Consider the following 14648-nt stretch of genomic DNA (forward strand, 5'->3'; position numbering starts at 1 on the left):
CGGTTCCCTGGCCCCTATACGATCTATGTAGGTTCTGATTCTAGTCCCACACTGGCACTTATGTTCTACTTCTTGCGGTTCTATGTCCACATTCTATTTCGCATCCTTTTTAGTTCACAAACGGCGGTTATGCTGGTTGTATTCTACGATTATATATTATCTGACGTCCCATGACATTTTTGTATTCATATGATGTATATACTTCTGTTTATTTGGTTAATTTTTGTTATCACTGTGTCCTATTTTGTTTATACTCCCTGTATTTGTTTACATATATTTCTGTTTTGTATTTATTTTCTTTGTAGCACACTGATGAAGGTCTAAAGTTGACCGAAACGTTTGTGACTTTGTATGTAAATAAACCCCTCCATTTTGCATCACAATCCCTAGGAGTGTGCTAGTCACTTGTTTTCTATATATCAAGGTTTGGGCACCTATCGACTGTGCACCTCCCCCCTCGGCTGTGCTTTGCATTTTCTATATCACTATTTCCTCATGTGCAGGCATGGCAGGACCTTTGGTATCCATGATTATGACCACTAGCAACTAACTAACTCACTATATTCGTGGTTGTAACAATGGATACCTAAGGTCCTGCAATGCCTGCACATGAGAAAAGAGACATAGCGAATCAGAAAAACTATACAACCTTTCTAATTGGAGGTATTTGCTAATATTATTATTGTTACCCCTAATACATATTGGAATATTATTTTGGAGATGGGATTACCCCTTTAAATCCATTTCTAATTGGAGGTATTTGCTAATATTATTATTACATCTACTACATATTGAGATATGATCTTGGAGATCGGAATACCTCTTTAAATTTGGATGTGATTAATCAGTAGGACAAGAGTAATTAGCTTCTTTATTCCTTTCTTTATCATTTATTTTCAAAATTCACTATTCTCGGGTACAATCTGTGCTCGGTGAAGACAGAATTGTATGTCGCTGAGTAGGAGATGACAGTTGGTAATATAGGAGGTGGGGAGGAAGAGGGAGGAGCCATAAGTCTGGCTCCTCCCACTCTGGTTAATATAATGATCTTATCAGTAGTAATCACCATCTCCTATCTCAGTAATGTAACAATCTGTCTTCACTGAATGCAGATTTTACCGCATTTTGAAACTGGCTGACTAATCCTGAAGGAGAAGAAAAGCAGATTTCTCTGTTGAGATGTATTACAAAGTTGCTTATTTCCATGTTTACTATTGATTAATGAAGTAAAAATTGAAACAACCTTTACTCTTTAAGAAACAAAATGAGGTCGATGTGATGATTATTATGTCTGGTCAACTTAAAGGGAATCTGTCACGAGATTTTTGCTACTCCATCTGAGAGCAGCATTAATTTAGGGGCAGAGACTCTGATTCCAGTGATGTGTCACTTACTGGGCTAATTGCTGTCATTTTGATAAAATCAGTGTTTTATCTGCGACAGATCTGCCTGTTATTGGTAACGTTGTGCCCTTGAACAGTGTACCCAGAAAGCAGCCGATAGGTGAAGGGGGCAGGGGTTATACAGAGCTCATGAATATGGAGGACTACATGGCAGCAGGCTTACTAGTCATCTAGTGATCATATTTGCTGATAAAATGGTGATTTTATCAAAGCTACAGCAAGCAGCCCAGTAAGTGACACATTACTGGAATCAGGATCTCTGTCTCCAATAATGATAATATTGACGTCTCTAATAATAAATGTGTGTCAGCCTATCTGTCTAGGTATTAATGTGTAAAACAAATAATAAAGTCTCCAAGTGGCATTAAGTAAATAATCCAATCTCACTTCAGGGATCCTGCTGCACCTCTGCTTCGTGTTTCCTCTTCACACGTAGAAAATATTGCTCAGACCACCCTTGACTGTGGGGGGTTACTGCTGCCTCCAGTGAATGGCTGAGCAGGTAATCCGGGACCATATCTCCTAAGTATTGTGCCTGATGACAGGCACAGGCATGACTACGTTCTTTTTTGGCAACATGATATAGGTTTCGCTGGCTCAGATGACACCTCGTCAGTTATTGTACATTGCTGAGCGTACCCAGTGAGAATAGACGGGACACGCCATCCGCCATCCGCTAGCTGCAGCCCATGGCGGTGCCTCTCCAGTAGTGGATATAGTGCAGATCGTCCTCAGAGACGGCTTCATCGGATTGACTTATGATCTGACTTGTGCTTACATGCGTTTACATTTTTTTCTGACATGTCAGACTGTTAATGCACAAGCCGTGTATGATAAAATGATGTGTAATCTCTAAATGACTGATAATAATGCTGGACGGAAGATAAGAAATGTATGACATAGATATTTCTTCCTCATTACCCGGCTTTCTTCAGTGTTTATCTGCATAGTCACAGCTCCTTTGGGGAACAGTGATTGTATTATAATTCCTTTTGGCATTCTATATGTGCATTACAACACACTTAGGTATTTACAGTGGAGCGGAATCATTCTTTTACTCTTTTACTCTTTTACTGTACTATTGAGAGTTTAATCATGGATACATACAGATAAGGCAGCCGCCATCTTGACAGTTCTGGTGTGCGGTCACTACATATTGTAGTTGGCGCTCATCAGAGTGAATGAGAATTACTGTAACACGCGGCGTGCATGGAGTACCGAGGTGTGCTACACTAGTAAGGTATTGGCGGCTGCTCTATATGTATACTGTATGCTCTATACATGCTAGATGTATGCTATATATGTATGTATACTTTTTTTGTTGTTTTGTACAATTGCTAATTGAACTGGAAAAAGTGGAAAAGTTATCACTGTTAAAGGGGTATCTCTATGTCTTCCGCATAATCATCTATAAGATGTCTTAAAAATTCCTTATAGATGGCTGTCACAACTCTGGAGAAAAAAATGAGTCAGCTTTAAAGGGAACCTGTCAGCTGATACATGCTGCCCAAACTGTAGGCAGCATGTATTAGCTATCGGCTCTACAATCACAGCCATGTATGTTTGTCTCTAAAACGAAGCAGTGTTTCAGAGAAAAACATACTTTTAATAGTTGCCGGGGACCGAGACGCACTATTGACTAGTCGTAGAGGCGGGCCGTCAATGGCTTGTCCCCGCCCGCTGGCAGTGACTGACAAGCCTCTCCTGATAGACGAATGCAGGCTAGTCAGCATGCAACAGGTGACAAGTTCCCTTTAATGAAAAAGTGGGTATTCTTGTGCATGGGTCTTTCAGTTAAAGTTTATCACAGCTGTGGAAGAACCGGTCAAATAGTGTTACCCAACTTTTCTTTAAAAACTATGAAGCTGGTGGTCGATTTGCATTGCAAGATGGGAATCGGGTTCCTTGTGCCCTCAGTAGGTGGGTGTCTCAGAGTTCAGATCTCAGGAATTAGACCCATATTAAGATTGCCTATAAAAGTCCTGGCGCTTAGTGCACCCTAGGTGTGACAAAACCGCTCCGTTCAGTGCTTCCCCATCTTCCTTGTTTTGCATCTCTCCTTTTCTTCCTTGATTGACATCACTGGGTTCACAGGAGTCAGAGGAGGACAGAAGTAGATGGAAAACAAATTGTTAGGAAGATGCACTGGACCGTTTGGCTATGCTACAGGGCGCCCGAGCACGTGTGCTTGGTTTGAACAGTCATTTTGTGCTAAGAGACTCTCTTAACTATATGCAGCTCTAGAAAATACTATGTAACCACAAGAAATTCAGATTTTTCCATGGCAATTCTTGTTTTCCACGCAGAACACAGAACGGCTGCTATAACTTGAATTTTATTTCTTGAACACTTTTACATCTATTAGGAAATAAAAACACGGGGTAAATTGCATGCAGAGGGGCTAAACTCCAGGTCTGGTAATGAACTTTGAGCAATGTTCCCAAGCAAGCATTTTATCATTGTAAGTGGAATACCGTGGCTTCCTTTGCTGTAAATCACAATGTGTGTTTATAGGGCACTTTTTAATCCAGGCTTAATACACAATTATTTTTTAATAATCGCAGCCTTAGAACTGCAGCTGTGAGCTCACTCGCTCTACCAGCTGACTGGAGTAAGCCGTTTTATGTGGCTAATATTGCTGGCCTTGTCGGGAGCGGAGAGTTATTTTCCTCAGGTGTGTTTGAGTAAGACTCCTAATTTCATTACTTTTAAAGGCAGTGTGAAAATAAAACATGTCATCTCCCTAGATATTGCAATGTTTGGTCAAATTGAAACGTTGTGTGATTGCTTCCTACGTTCTCTCACCACTTTATAATGGCACATAGTTGATCAAACACCACTGAGCCTCCATTCTATACACAAGACATAGCTGGTCTTTGTAACAGCAGAGTATTAAGTATTAACACCACTGTGAGCCTGCTTGCAACATGTGGTCCATGGCAATAGTTTGTTTTCTAGGGAACATGCTGCATAACTACTATACAAGGAGTTTTCATATTTAGTTTCTAGATAGAAACCGGTCACAGAAAGAAGAGGATGGTGGGCTTTGTTATTCACCCCAAACCTGTTCAGAAATACTATTTTTTTCATTTGTTACAGTAGTTTTAACTGGATTAGAAAAAGAGACGGTTATTCCCCAAATAACAATGATGTGTTTTAATAATGCACACATATTAATTTGTTCTAATAAAAATCATTTTTAAACTGCCTCATTTGTACATATTACCCCCTCTCCCCACAGCCAAGGATGCTACTTCAGGCTTTATGTCTCCTCTACTTGCCAATGGAACCATCCAGCTTGATGCCTGCCAGTAAAGCTCTGCTCCGGGATATGTCTGGAATTGAACTGCTACCAGGAAGCAGTGGAGCCTCTGTGCTGATAACTAAGAGGAGGGATATACTGCAGGATAAACTGTATAAATGGGGGCTGAGAAGAATGATGTACTGCAGGATTGGGCTCTACAAAGAAGGGTAAATTGAGAACATACCGCAGAATAGGGCAGTGTATAGAGGGACTGAGAGGTTTTGAACTGTCTGTTGCCTGCTGCTCTGTTGATGTGTGAGCAGGTTGCGGGATGCAGTAACGGACAGGAGACAGAGCAAGAGTTAACATAGTTTCACTTGAACAGGGGTATACTCCACGCAGGGAGGAGATGAGATATTACTGGGGTTTAACAGTTGGTATACGGGATGGAGCAAAGTATGTAATAGAGATAACAACGGTTCTCAAGGGTTAACTTATCAATCCAACGACTTTCTGACTGAAGAGTCCACGGTGGGTTCGATGGCGCCAACACGGTCAGTGCGGCGTGGATCTGGTGGCGTCCTTGAGTCGAATCCTGATGGTGGCGGCTTGTACTCTGAGTCCTTAGCGAGTTCCTTGGTCCAGAGTTTGCTTCACTGGGTGCAGTACAGTCCACAACACTAACAGAGCGCAACATGGCTCAACAGATGTACACCGGGGAGTAAGAGCACAGTTCACGGTAAGTCACCCGGTCCTTCCTGAGCGGTGCGTGCGTCACTCACAGGCCCGGAGCTTCTGGCACCTTGCGTCACAGTCGCCAGTGGGAACACGGCAAGATTCTTGTCCCAGTCTTTGCGAGTTACCGCAGGGAAGAATAAGCACAGCCCTGCGCTATTCCGGTGCGTACTCAGGAGTCGGAGTACTCACTTGTCCCTGCCGCACACTGCATCTTCCTGCCAAGCCTGTCTGCTTATGCGTGCGCTCAGGCTTTTTTTTAGTAGCCACGCCCCCTGCTTTGTCCTGCAAGGGTCGGTCCGGGTCTCTAGGCTTTCTCCTGGACAACAGAGGAGACAGCCCCAACAGTTCCGGACCCGGCATAAGAGAAGTACCCCCCCTCCCCGGTCTGGTTGTTCTTCCTACAGATGTATATCAGAGAAGATAATCCTCTGTCATATGCATCAACAGAGCAGTATTTGCAGTTTTACATTACTGATCTTTCAGCTGCAGGCAATAAACACAACCCCATACTGCCTAGTAATTACAATGGCATGTAAAAGTTTGGACACAGCTGGTCAAAATTCCTGTTATTGTGAACAATTAAGCAAGTTGAAGTTGAAATGATCTCTAATAGGCCTAATGTGTAGAATTACACATTTCCATTGTATTTTAGACAAAATATCTATACATTGTCATTTTTTGCATTTTAAAAATTACAATAAAAGAAAATGGTCAAATGCAAATGTTTGTGCACCCTAGTAGATTTGTGTGCTCCGATATCTTCGACCAAGGTTTCAGATATTAATTAGCCTGTTAGGGTTATGGCTTGTTCATTAACATCATTAATAAAGGCCAGGTGATTCAAACTTCCTTGCTTTGTTAAAAAACGGCCTTCTGTAACCTTGTGCCAAAAAACAGCAGCCATGGTTTTTTTCTAAGAAGATGCCTAGCACTCTGAAAATAATAGAGGCCCATAAATCAGGAGAAGGCTATAAGAAGATAGCAAAGCATTTTCAAGTTGCCCTTTCCTCAGTTCGAAATGTAATTAAGAAATTGCAGTTAAAAGGAACAGTGGAGGTCAAGATAAGGTTTGGAAGACCAAGCAAAATTTCAATGAGGGAAGAATGGATTCAATGAACTTTCAACAAATTCTTGATGCAAACATAATACCATCTGTAAAAAATAGCTGAAGTTGAAAAGAGGATGGCTTCTACAAACAGATAATTGATCCTAAACACACGTCAAAATCAAGGATAGACTACCTCAAAAGTCACAAGCGGAAGGTTTTCCAATGGCCTTCACAGTACCCTGATCTGAAAGTCATTGAAAATCTGTGGCTAGACCTCAAAATTGCAATGCATGCAAGATAACCCAGGAATCTCACCGATCTGAAAGAATTTTCCAAGGAAGAATGGAGGAAAATCCCTCAAACAAGAATTGAAAATCTTTTGACTTGCTACAAAAAGTGTATACAAGTTATAATACTTTCAATAGGCATGTTACTAAGTATTAACCATGCAGGGTGCCCAAACTTTTGCCTCTGCCCATTTTCCTTTTTGTAATTTTTAAAATGTAAAAGATGAAAATATATTTTTTCCCCCTAAAAGGAAATGTGTCATCTTCAACATTATGCCTTTTAGAGATAATTTAATCTTTAACTTGCTTAACTGTTCACAATAACAGTAATTTTGACCAGGGTTTGCTCAAACTTTTATATGCCACTGTATAAGCTTCATTGCGAAGAAGTGCAGGAGAGTTGAACTCTGCTTTAAACCAGTTAAATGGAACCTGTAACCAGAAAAAAAAGTTATTAACCTGTAGATATGGGGTTAGTCTGAAAGTTAATAGCGTTATAAACCTACCTGCCGCCCACACTTAGCCATACGCAGAAGGGAGACAGTTAACTTTTCCCCCCGCAATGTTCTGTTTTCAGTCACAGAGGCGGCACCAGCACTGGTTCAGTCACCCAGATCTGAGAATAGAGAGTGGCACCTTTAACCTAGCCCCCTTACTGACTGAAAGTGGCTCTGCATTGTGGCTGGTGGTTAGTGAGGGCTGGGCCTGAGTAAGTGCTGGCGCTGGGCAGGTTAATAACACTATTAACCTGCATATTAACCACATATATGCAGGTAAATAGTGTTTTTCTGGTAATAAGTTCCCTTTAACAATGACCTAAAACCACACAGGCAGCCATATTGATGTACATTTAGAAAAGATAATATCAGTCAGGCAAGGCACTGTACAGGGGCATGGGGTGTACAGAGGCATAAGGTGAATTCTACCCTTCGATTAGCTTTGTGATAACTCAGACATGTGGATAGTCCGGAGCACCCAGGAGAAGGGGGTAGGAGTCTGCAGCACTGAGGAGAAGCAAGTGCTGTGAATGATAAATGTTGTTTCAGCAAATAAGAATAGGACTGCTTACTCAGCTATGAAAAATATTTAGAATTGAGAGTCCTCAGTGGTTGATACCTTTTAATGGCTAACTGAAAAGCTGGTAACAAATTGCAAGCTTTCGATACTACACAGGTCTCTTCATCAGGCATTGACTAAAACAAATTCTGAAGAATCACATACAGTGGGGCAAAAAAGTATTTAGTCAGTCAGCAATAGTGCAAGTTCCACCACTTAAAAAGATGAGAGGCGTCTGTAATTTACATCATAGGTAGAGCTCAACTATGGGAGACAAACAGAAAAAAAAAATCCAGAAAATCATATTGTCTGTTTTTTTATCATTTTTTTTGCATATTATGGTGGAAAATAAGTATTTGGTCAGAAACAAACAATCAAGATTTCTGGCTCTCACAGACCTGTAACTTCTTCTTTAAGAGTCTCCTCTTTCCTCCACTCATTACCTGTAGTAATTGCACCTGTTTAAACTTGTTATCAGTATAAAAAAGACACCTGTGCACACCCTCAAACAGTCTGACTCCAAACTCCACTATGGTGAAGACCGAAGAGCTGTCAAAGGACACCAGAAACAAAATTGTAGCCCTGCACCAGGCTGGGAAGACTGAATCTGCAATAGCCAACCAGCTTGGAGTGAAGAAATCAACAGTGGGAGCAATAATTAAAAAATGGAAGACATACAAGACCACTGATAATCTCCCTCGATCTGGGGCTCCACGCAAAATCCCACCCCGTGGGGTCAGAATGATCACAGGAACGGTGAGCAAAAATCCCAGAACCACGCGGGGGGGACCTAGTGAACTGCAGAGAGCTGGGACCAATGTAACAAGGCCTACCATAAGTAACACACTACGCCACCATGGACTCAGATCCTGCAGTGCCAGACGTGTCCCACTGCTTAAGCCAGTACATGTCCGGGCCCGTCTGAAGTTTGCTAGAGAGCATTTGGATGATCCAGAGGAGTTTTGGGAGAATGTCCTATGGTCTGATGAAACCAAACTGGAACTGTTTGGTAGAAACACAACTTGTCGTGTTTGGAGGAAAAAGAATACTGAGTTGCATCCATCAAACACCATACCTACTGTAAAGCATGGTGGTGGAAACATCATGCTTTGGGGCTGTTTCTCTGCAAAGGGGCCAGGACGACTGATCCGGGTACATGAAAGAATGAATGGGGTCATGTATCGTGAGATTTTGAGTGCAAACCTCCTTCCATCAGCAAGGGCATTGAAGATGAAACGTGGCTGGGTCTTTCAACATGACAATGATCCAAAGCACACCGCCAGGGCAACGAAGGAGTGGCTTCGAAAGAAGCATTTCAAGGTCCTGGAGTGGCCTAGCCAGTCTCCAGATCTCAACCCTATAGAAAACCTTTGGAGGGAGTTGAAAGTCCGTGTTGCCAAGCGAAAAGCCAAAAACATCACTGCTCTAGAGGAGATTTGCATGGAGGAATGGGCCATCATACCAACAACAGTGTGTGGCAACCTTGTGAAGACTTAGAGAAAACGTTTGACCTCTGTCATTGCCAACAAAGGATATATTACAAAGTATTGAGATGAAATTTTGTTTCTGACGAAATACTTATTTTCCACCATAATGTGCAAATAAAATGTTAAAAAAACAAACAATGTGATTTTCTGGATTTTTTTTTCTCAGTTTGTCTCCCATAGTTGAGGGCTACCTATGATGTAAATTACAGACGCCTCTCATCTTTTTAAGTGGTGGAACTTGCACTATTGCTGACTGACTAAATACTTTTTTGCCCCACTGTATTTATGCACAACATAGCATAGAAGAAAAAAAAAAAAGGGAAAAACCATGGATAAGACAGGTGACATGAAGCAGAATTACCATGGGTGGAAAACCGTTACGTCCATAAATATTTGGCCAATTCTTAGATAAGGATTGTTTTATTGTCCTGTGATTAGGGTCTCTGTTGTGATGACCCCACATGGTCTGAGGGGCAAGTTTTTTAGTTGATGTAAAAGACATAAATCCGTGCGACACATTCATTCCTGCAGTGAGAGTGTCAAAGGTCGTCAACAGTTTATATTCCCAGACTCTTCTGTCTCTCTGCGATTTGAAGCTACCTTTTAACACAAGTAATTTCATGTCCATAATGTTTTGATTTGGGAGACAAAAATGTATTGCCACAGGTAGATCCATTCTAATTTCTCTTATTGTGTGGCGATGAGAGTTCATCCTTGTTCTCAGTTTCTGCCCTGTCTCCCCCACATACAGCCCCCCAGTTGGACTTGTAGTACAAATAATTAGGTACACCACATTAGAAGTGACGCAGTTGAAAGTACCTGATATCTTGTAGTCCTGATGTGAATTGGGAATCTTTATCTTGTCCATGGTCATTATAAATGGACAGGTTTTACATTTTTTCTGGTTGCAAGGAAAGGTACCTGCAGCTGTTGGAGAGGACAGGGAGCTCTTGACAATGATGCTTCTTAGATTTGGGGGCTGCCTAAAACACAGTAGTGGGGTGTCTGGAAAAATAGATTGTAAGCGGGCATCTTTTTGCAGAAAAGGTTGCAATTTCCGTGCAGCTCCCCTTAGCACCTCCAGATTTGGATTGTAGGTAACCATTAGAGGTAACCGGTATGCCTATGGAGAATCAATAGTAAAAAGATCTAATGTTAAAAATAATAAAAATAAAAAATAGTTATATACTCACTGTCCGTCGGCCCCTCGGATCCACAACAGGCCTTTACCGCTCCTCGCGACGCGCCGGTGACTGTTCCATGCATTGCGATCTCGCGAGATGATGTATCGGTCTCGCGAGACCGCAATGCACTCTTGAGACCGGAGCGCGCGAGGAGCGTCGATAAACGCTTCCTGGATCCGGGGGCCAACGGAAGGTGAGTTTATAACTATTTTTTATTTTAATTCTTCTTTTTTTTAAACAGGGATATGATGCCCACATTGCTATATACTGTGTGGGCTGTGCAATGTACTGCGTGGGCTGTGCAATGTACTGCGTGGGCTGTGCAATGTACTGCGTGGGCTGTGCAATGTACTACTTGGGCTGTGCAATGTACTACTTGGGCTGTGCTATACACTACGTGGGCTGTGCTATACACTACGTGGCCTGTGTTATACACTAAGTGGCCTGTGTTATACACTAGGTGGCCTGTGTTATACACTAGGTGGCCTGTCTTATACACTAGGTGGCCTGTGTTATACACTATGTGGCCTGTGTTATACACTACGTGGCCTGTGTTATACACTACATGTGTGGGCTGTTATATACTACGTGAGCTGTGTTATATGCTATGTGGGCTGTTATACACTCCGTGGGCTGTGCTCTATACTACGTGGCTGTGCTATATACTCCGTGGGCTATGTTATATACTATGTGGCTGTGCTATATACAACGTGGCTCTGCTGTATACTCTGTGGGCTGTGCTATATACTCCGTTGGCTGTGCTATATACTCCGTTGGCTGTGCTATATACTACGTGGCTGTGCTATATACTACGTGGCTCTGCTATATACTATGTGGCTGTGCTATTTACTATGTGGGCTGTTACATACTACTTGGCTATGCTATATACTACGTGGCCGGCCGCAAACAATCAGCGACAGGCGCAGTCCGGCCGCGAATTGGCGCGGGAGTTGAACCATGCTTCGCTAATTGGTCGCGTTCAGCCAAATCCTGTGTATTCAATGTATTATTCTAAAATCTTCATAAATAAACTACGTACATATTCTAAAATACCCGATGCGTTAGAATCGGGCTACCATCTAGTCTACTATATAATTGTCTTAAGGGTCACTTCCGTCTGTCTGTCTTTCATGGAAATCCAAGTCGCTGATTGGTCGTGGCAAAACACCCACAACCATTGTCATGACCAATTAGCGACGGGCACAGTCCGGCTGCAAAATGGCCGCTCCTTTCTTCCCGCAGTCAGTGCCCACTCCATACTCTCCTCCAGTCAGCGCACACAAAGGGTTAATGGCAGCATTAATGAACCGCGTTATGCTGCGGTGTAACACACTCCATTAACGCAGCTATTAACCCTGTGTGACCAACTTTTTACTATTGATGCTGTGTATGCAGCATCAATAGTAAAACGATCTAATGTTAAAAATAATAATAACAAAAAAAATTTTATTCTCACCCTCCGACGTGCGCGCTGTCCTCGGCAGTGCAAGCGGCAGGTCCCGATTCCAAAGATGCTCTGCGAGAAGGACCTTCCATGACGTCACGGTCATGTGACCGTGATGTAATTACAGGTCTTGCGCTCATACCAACCCTGGGACCCGAAGCTGCCGCGTGCACCGCACAAGCCGCCAGGACTTTAACTGGCCTTCGGAAGGCGAGTATATGTTTATTTTTTATTTTAAGTCTTTTTTTAACCATGCATATAGTGCCCACATTGCTATATACTACGTGGGCTGTGTTACATACTGCGTGAGCTGCGTTATATACTACATGGCTGCTATGTACTGCGTGGGCAGTGTTATATACTATGTGGGCAATGTTATATACTGCGTGGACTGCGTTATATACTACATGGTTGCTATATACTACGTGGGCAGTGTTATATACTGTGTGGGCTGCATTATATACTACATGGCTGCTATATACTATGTGGGCAGTGTTATACTGTGTGAGCTGCGTTATATACTGCATGGCTGCTATACACTATGTGGGCTGTGTTATATACTATGTGGGCAATGTTATATACTGTGTGGGCTGCGTTATATACTGCATGGCTGCTATATACTATGTGGGCAATGTTATATACTGCGTGGGCTGCGTTATATACTGCATGGCTGCTATATACTACGTGGGCAGTGTTATATAGTATGTGGGCAATGTTATATACTGCGTGGGCTGCATTATATACTGCATTGCTGCTATATACTATGTGTGCAGTGTTATATACTGTGTGGGCTGCGTTATATACTACATGGCTGCTATATACTACGTGGTCAGTATTATATACTATGTGGACAATGTTATATACTGCATGGGCTGCGTTATATACTACATGGCTGCTATATACTTATGTAGGCAGTGTTATATACTATGTGGGCAATGTTATATACTGTGTGGGCTGCGTTATATACTACATTGCTGCTATATACTACGTGGGCAGTGTTATATACTATGTGGGCAATGTTATATACTGTGTGGGCTGTGTTATATACTGTTTGGCCTTTGTTATATACTGTGTGGCCACTGATATATACTGCGTGGCCACTGTTATATACTGTGTGGCCTGTATTAACGCATCAGGTATGCAAGAATATGTTGTGGCCTGTGCTATATACTATGTGGCTGCTATATACATACATATTCTAGAATACCTGATGCGTTAGAATCGGGCCACCATCTAGTTAAGTATATATTTACTGTGCTTTGTAAGAAAAATAGTGTAATTCTGTGAATAATCCTTTAAATGATTGTTTGAATTAGACAAATAATAGTGTTGCTCTTACTATTTGTTAGTTTAAAGCATAATCTTCATGACTCTGCAGTTTGTATGGAAATCCTGCAGAAAAATAAAAGGATTTCCCATGGGCCAGTTCCATTTTCAGCGATGGCCTACTGAAGCCACTTCCCTTATCCAAAAGGCAAGATTCAGCACTGTTTTGTCCTCTTCAACCCAGGACACAGCAAGGAGGCTTCTGCTGCACCTATTTGTATTAAGCTAGGTTCACATTGCGTTAATGGGTTAACGCTAGCGGACTCCGTTACATGGCGAAATTGTCACAATTAACGCCATGCAACGGATTCATTAGCGCACCCATTGACGGCAATGTGCTAACGGATCTCTAGCGCATCGCTAGCGCATGCCATTTTCGGCACGCGCTAGCGATGTCCCGTTAGTTTCGGACGGACCACGGACGCTGCTTGCAGCGTCCGAGGTCCGTTCCTTGCTAGCGCAGATCGGGTATCTGCGCTACCGGGATCGGCAAACGCGATCCCTTTTGGGACATTGCGTTAGCGCAGTCCATAGCACTATGCGCTAAACGGACTGCCCTAACGCAATGTGAACCTAGCAGTCAATCACAAAGTGAGCAGGAGTAATGGGAAATGGCTGAGGCCAAGAGACATAAACTTCATTCTTGGGAATTTGTGGAAATTAATGGTGGGTCCAAGCTCAATACTTTATTCCGACATGTAATTTTCAATTTACGGTACTTATAAATCAAAACATTCCAGATATGACAGTCCAAAATGTTTTAGCACCTCACTATTGAAAAAAGCATTTCTGCCAATTACTTAATATTTGCCATTGAAATAAAGAAATGAGTTGATTTGACTTTTGAGTTTTATTGTTTTGCTGCATGTTTTGTTGTTCTTTTTCCACTATAATTAAGAGTGAATCCAAATTAGAGGTAGTATTCTGGTAGGTAAAAAAGCTTTTCAGCTATATAATCTGTCTCTATGATGTCCACGTTTTGTCTTTTCTTCACCTGTATTTATTTAAAAAAAAACATATTCCATTATATTTTTTAGATTAAAGAACAAGAAAATCGACTGATAAAATTGGAGGATGAAATTCACCATTTACAGGAGATAAGTAGTTCTTCTCAAAGTGATCTACTTCAAACCCAAGCACAGATGAAAATCCTCCTCCTGAATCTTTCTACAGGAGAGAAACAGATTAAATATTACACTACACAGGTATTTTTTCCATCTGGTATTAAATGTTGTAGTGTATGACAAAGCCCAGTCTGCCCCATAGACCTTCCATTCTGATTCCTTACCATGGGATAAAGAGAGGCAGATGACAATTCTACTCTACTTATAATTAACACATGCCAACCATACTTTACAGGTCAACATTTTCCCAGGTTAATGGTTTGCTCACACTGGCGAGAGAATCGGATGCTGTATTTAAATGATCCTT

General features: G+C 41.9%; 1 protein-coding gene across 1 annotated transcript in view; it reads left to right on the forward strand.

The window, feature by feature from the left end:
• The window catches only part of LOC138643426 (putative leucine-rich repeat-containing protein DDB_G0290503), a 680657-nt gene that overhangs the window by 282989 nt on the left and 383020 nt on the right, over positions 1–14648 (forward strand). Inside the window, exon 16 of the mRNA XM_069732336.1 lies at positions 14255–14422. Within this exon, the coding sequence (XP_069588437.1) occupies positions 14255–14422 (168 nt within the window). The remainder of the gene's footprint in view (positions 1–14254; positions 14423–14648) is intronic.

This window comes from Ranitomeya imitator, chromosome 6 (assembly GCF_032444005.1).
Source record: "Ranitomeya imitator isolate aRanImi1 chromosome 6, aRanImi1.pri, whole genome shotgun sequence".
Taxonomy (NCBI): Eukaryota; Metazoa; Chordata; class Amphibia; order Anura; family Dendrobatidae; genus Ranitomeya; species Ranitomeya imitator.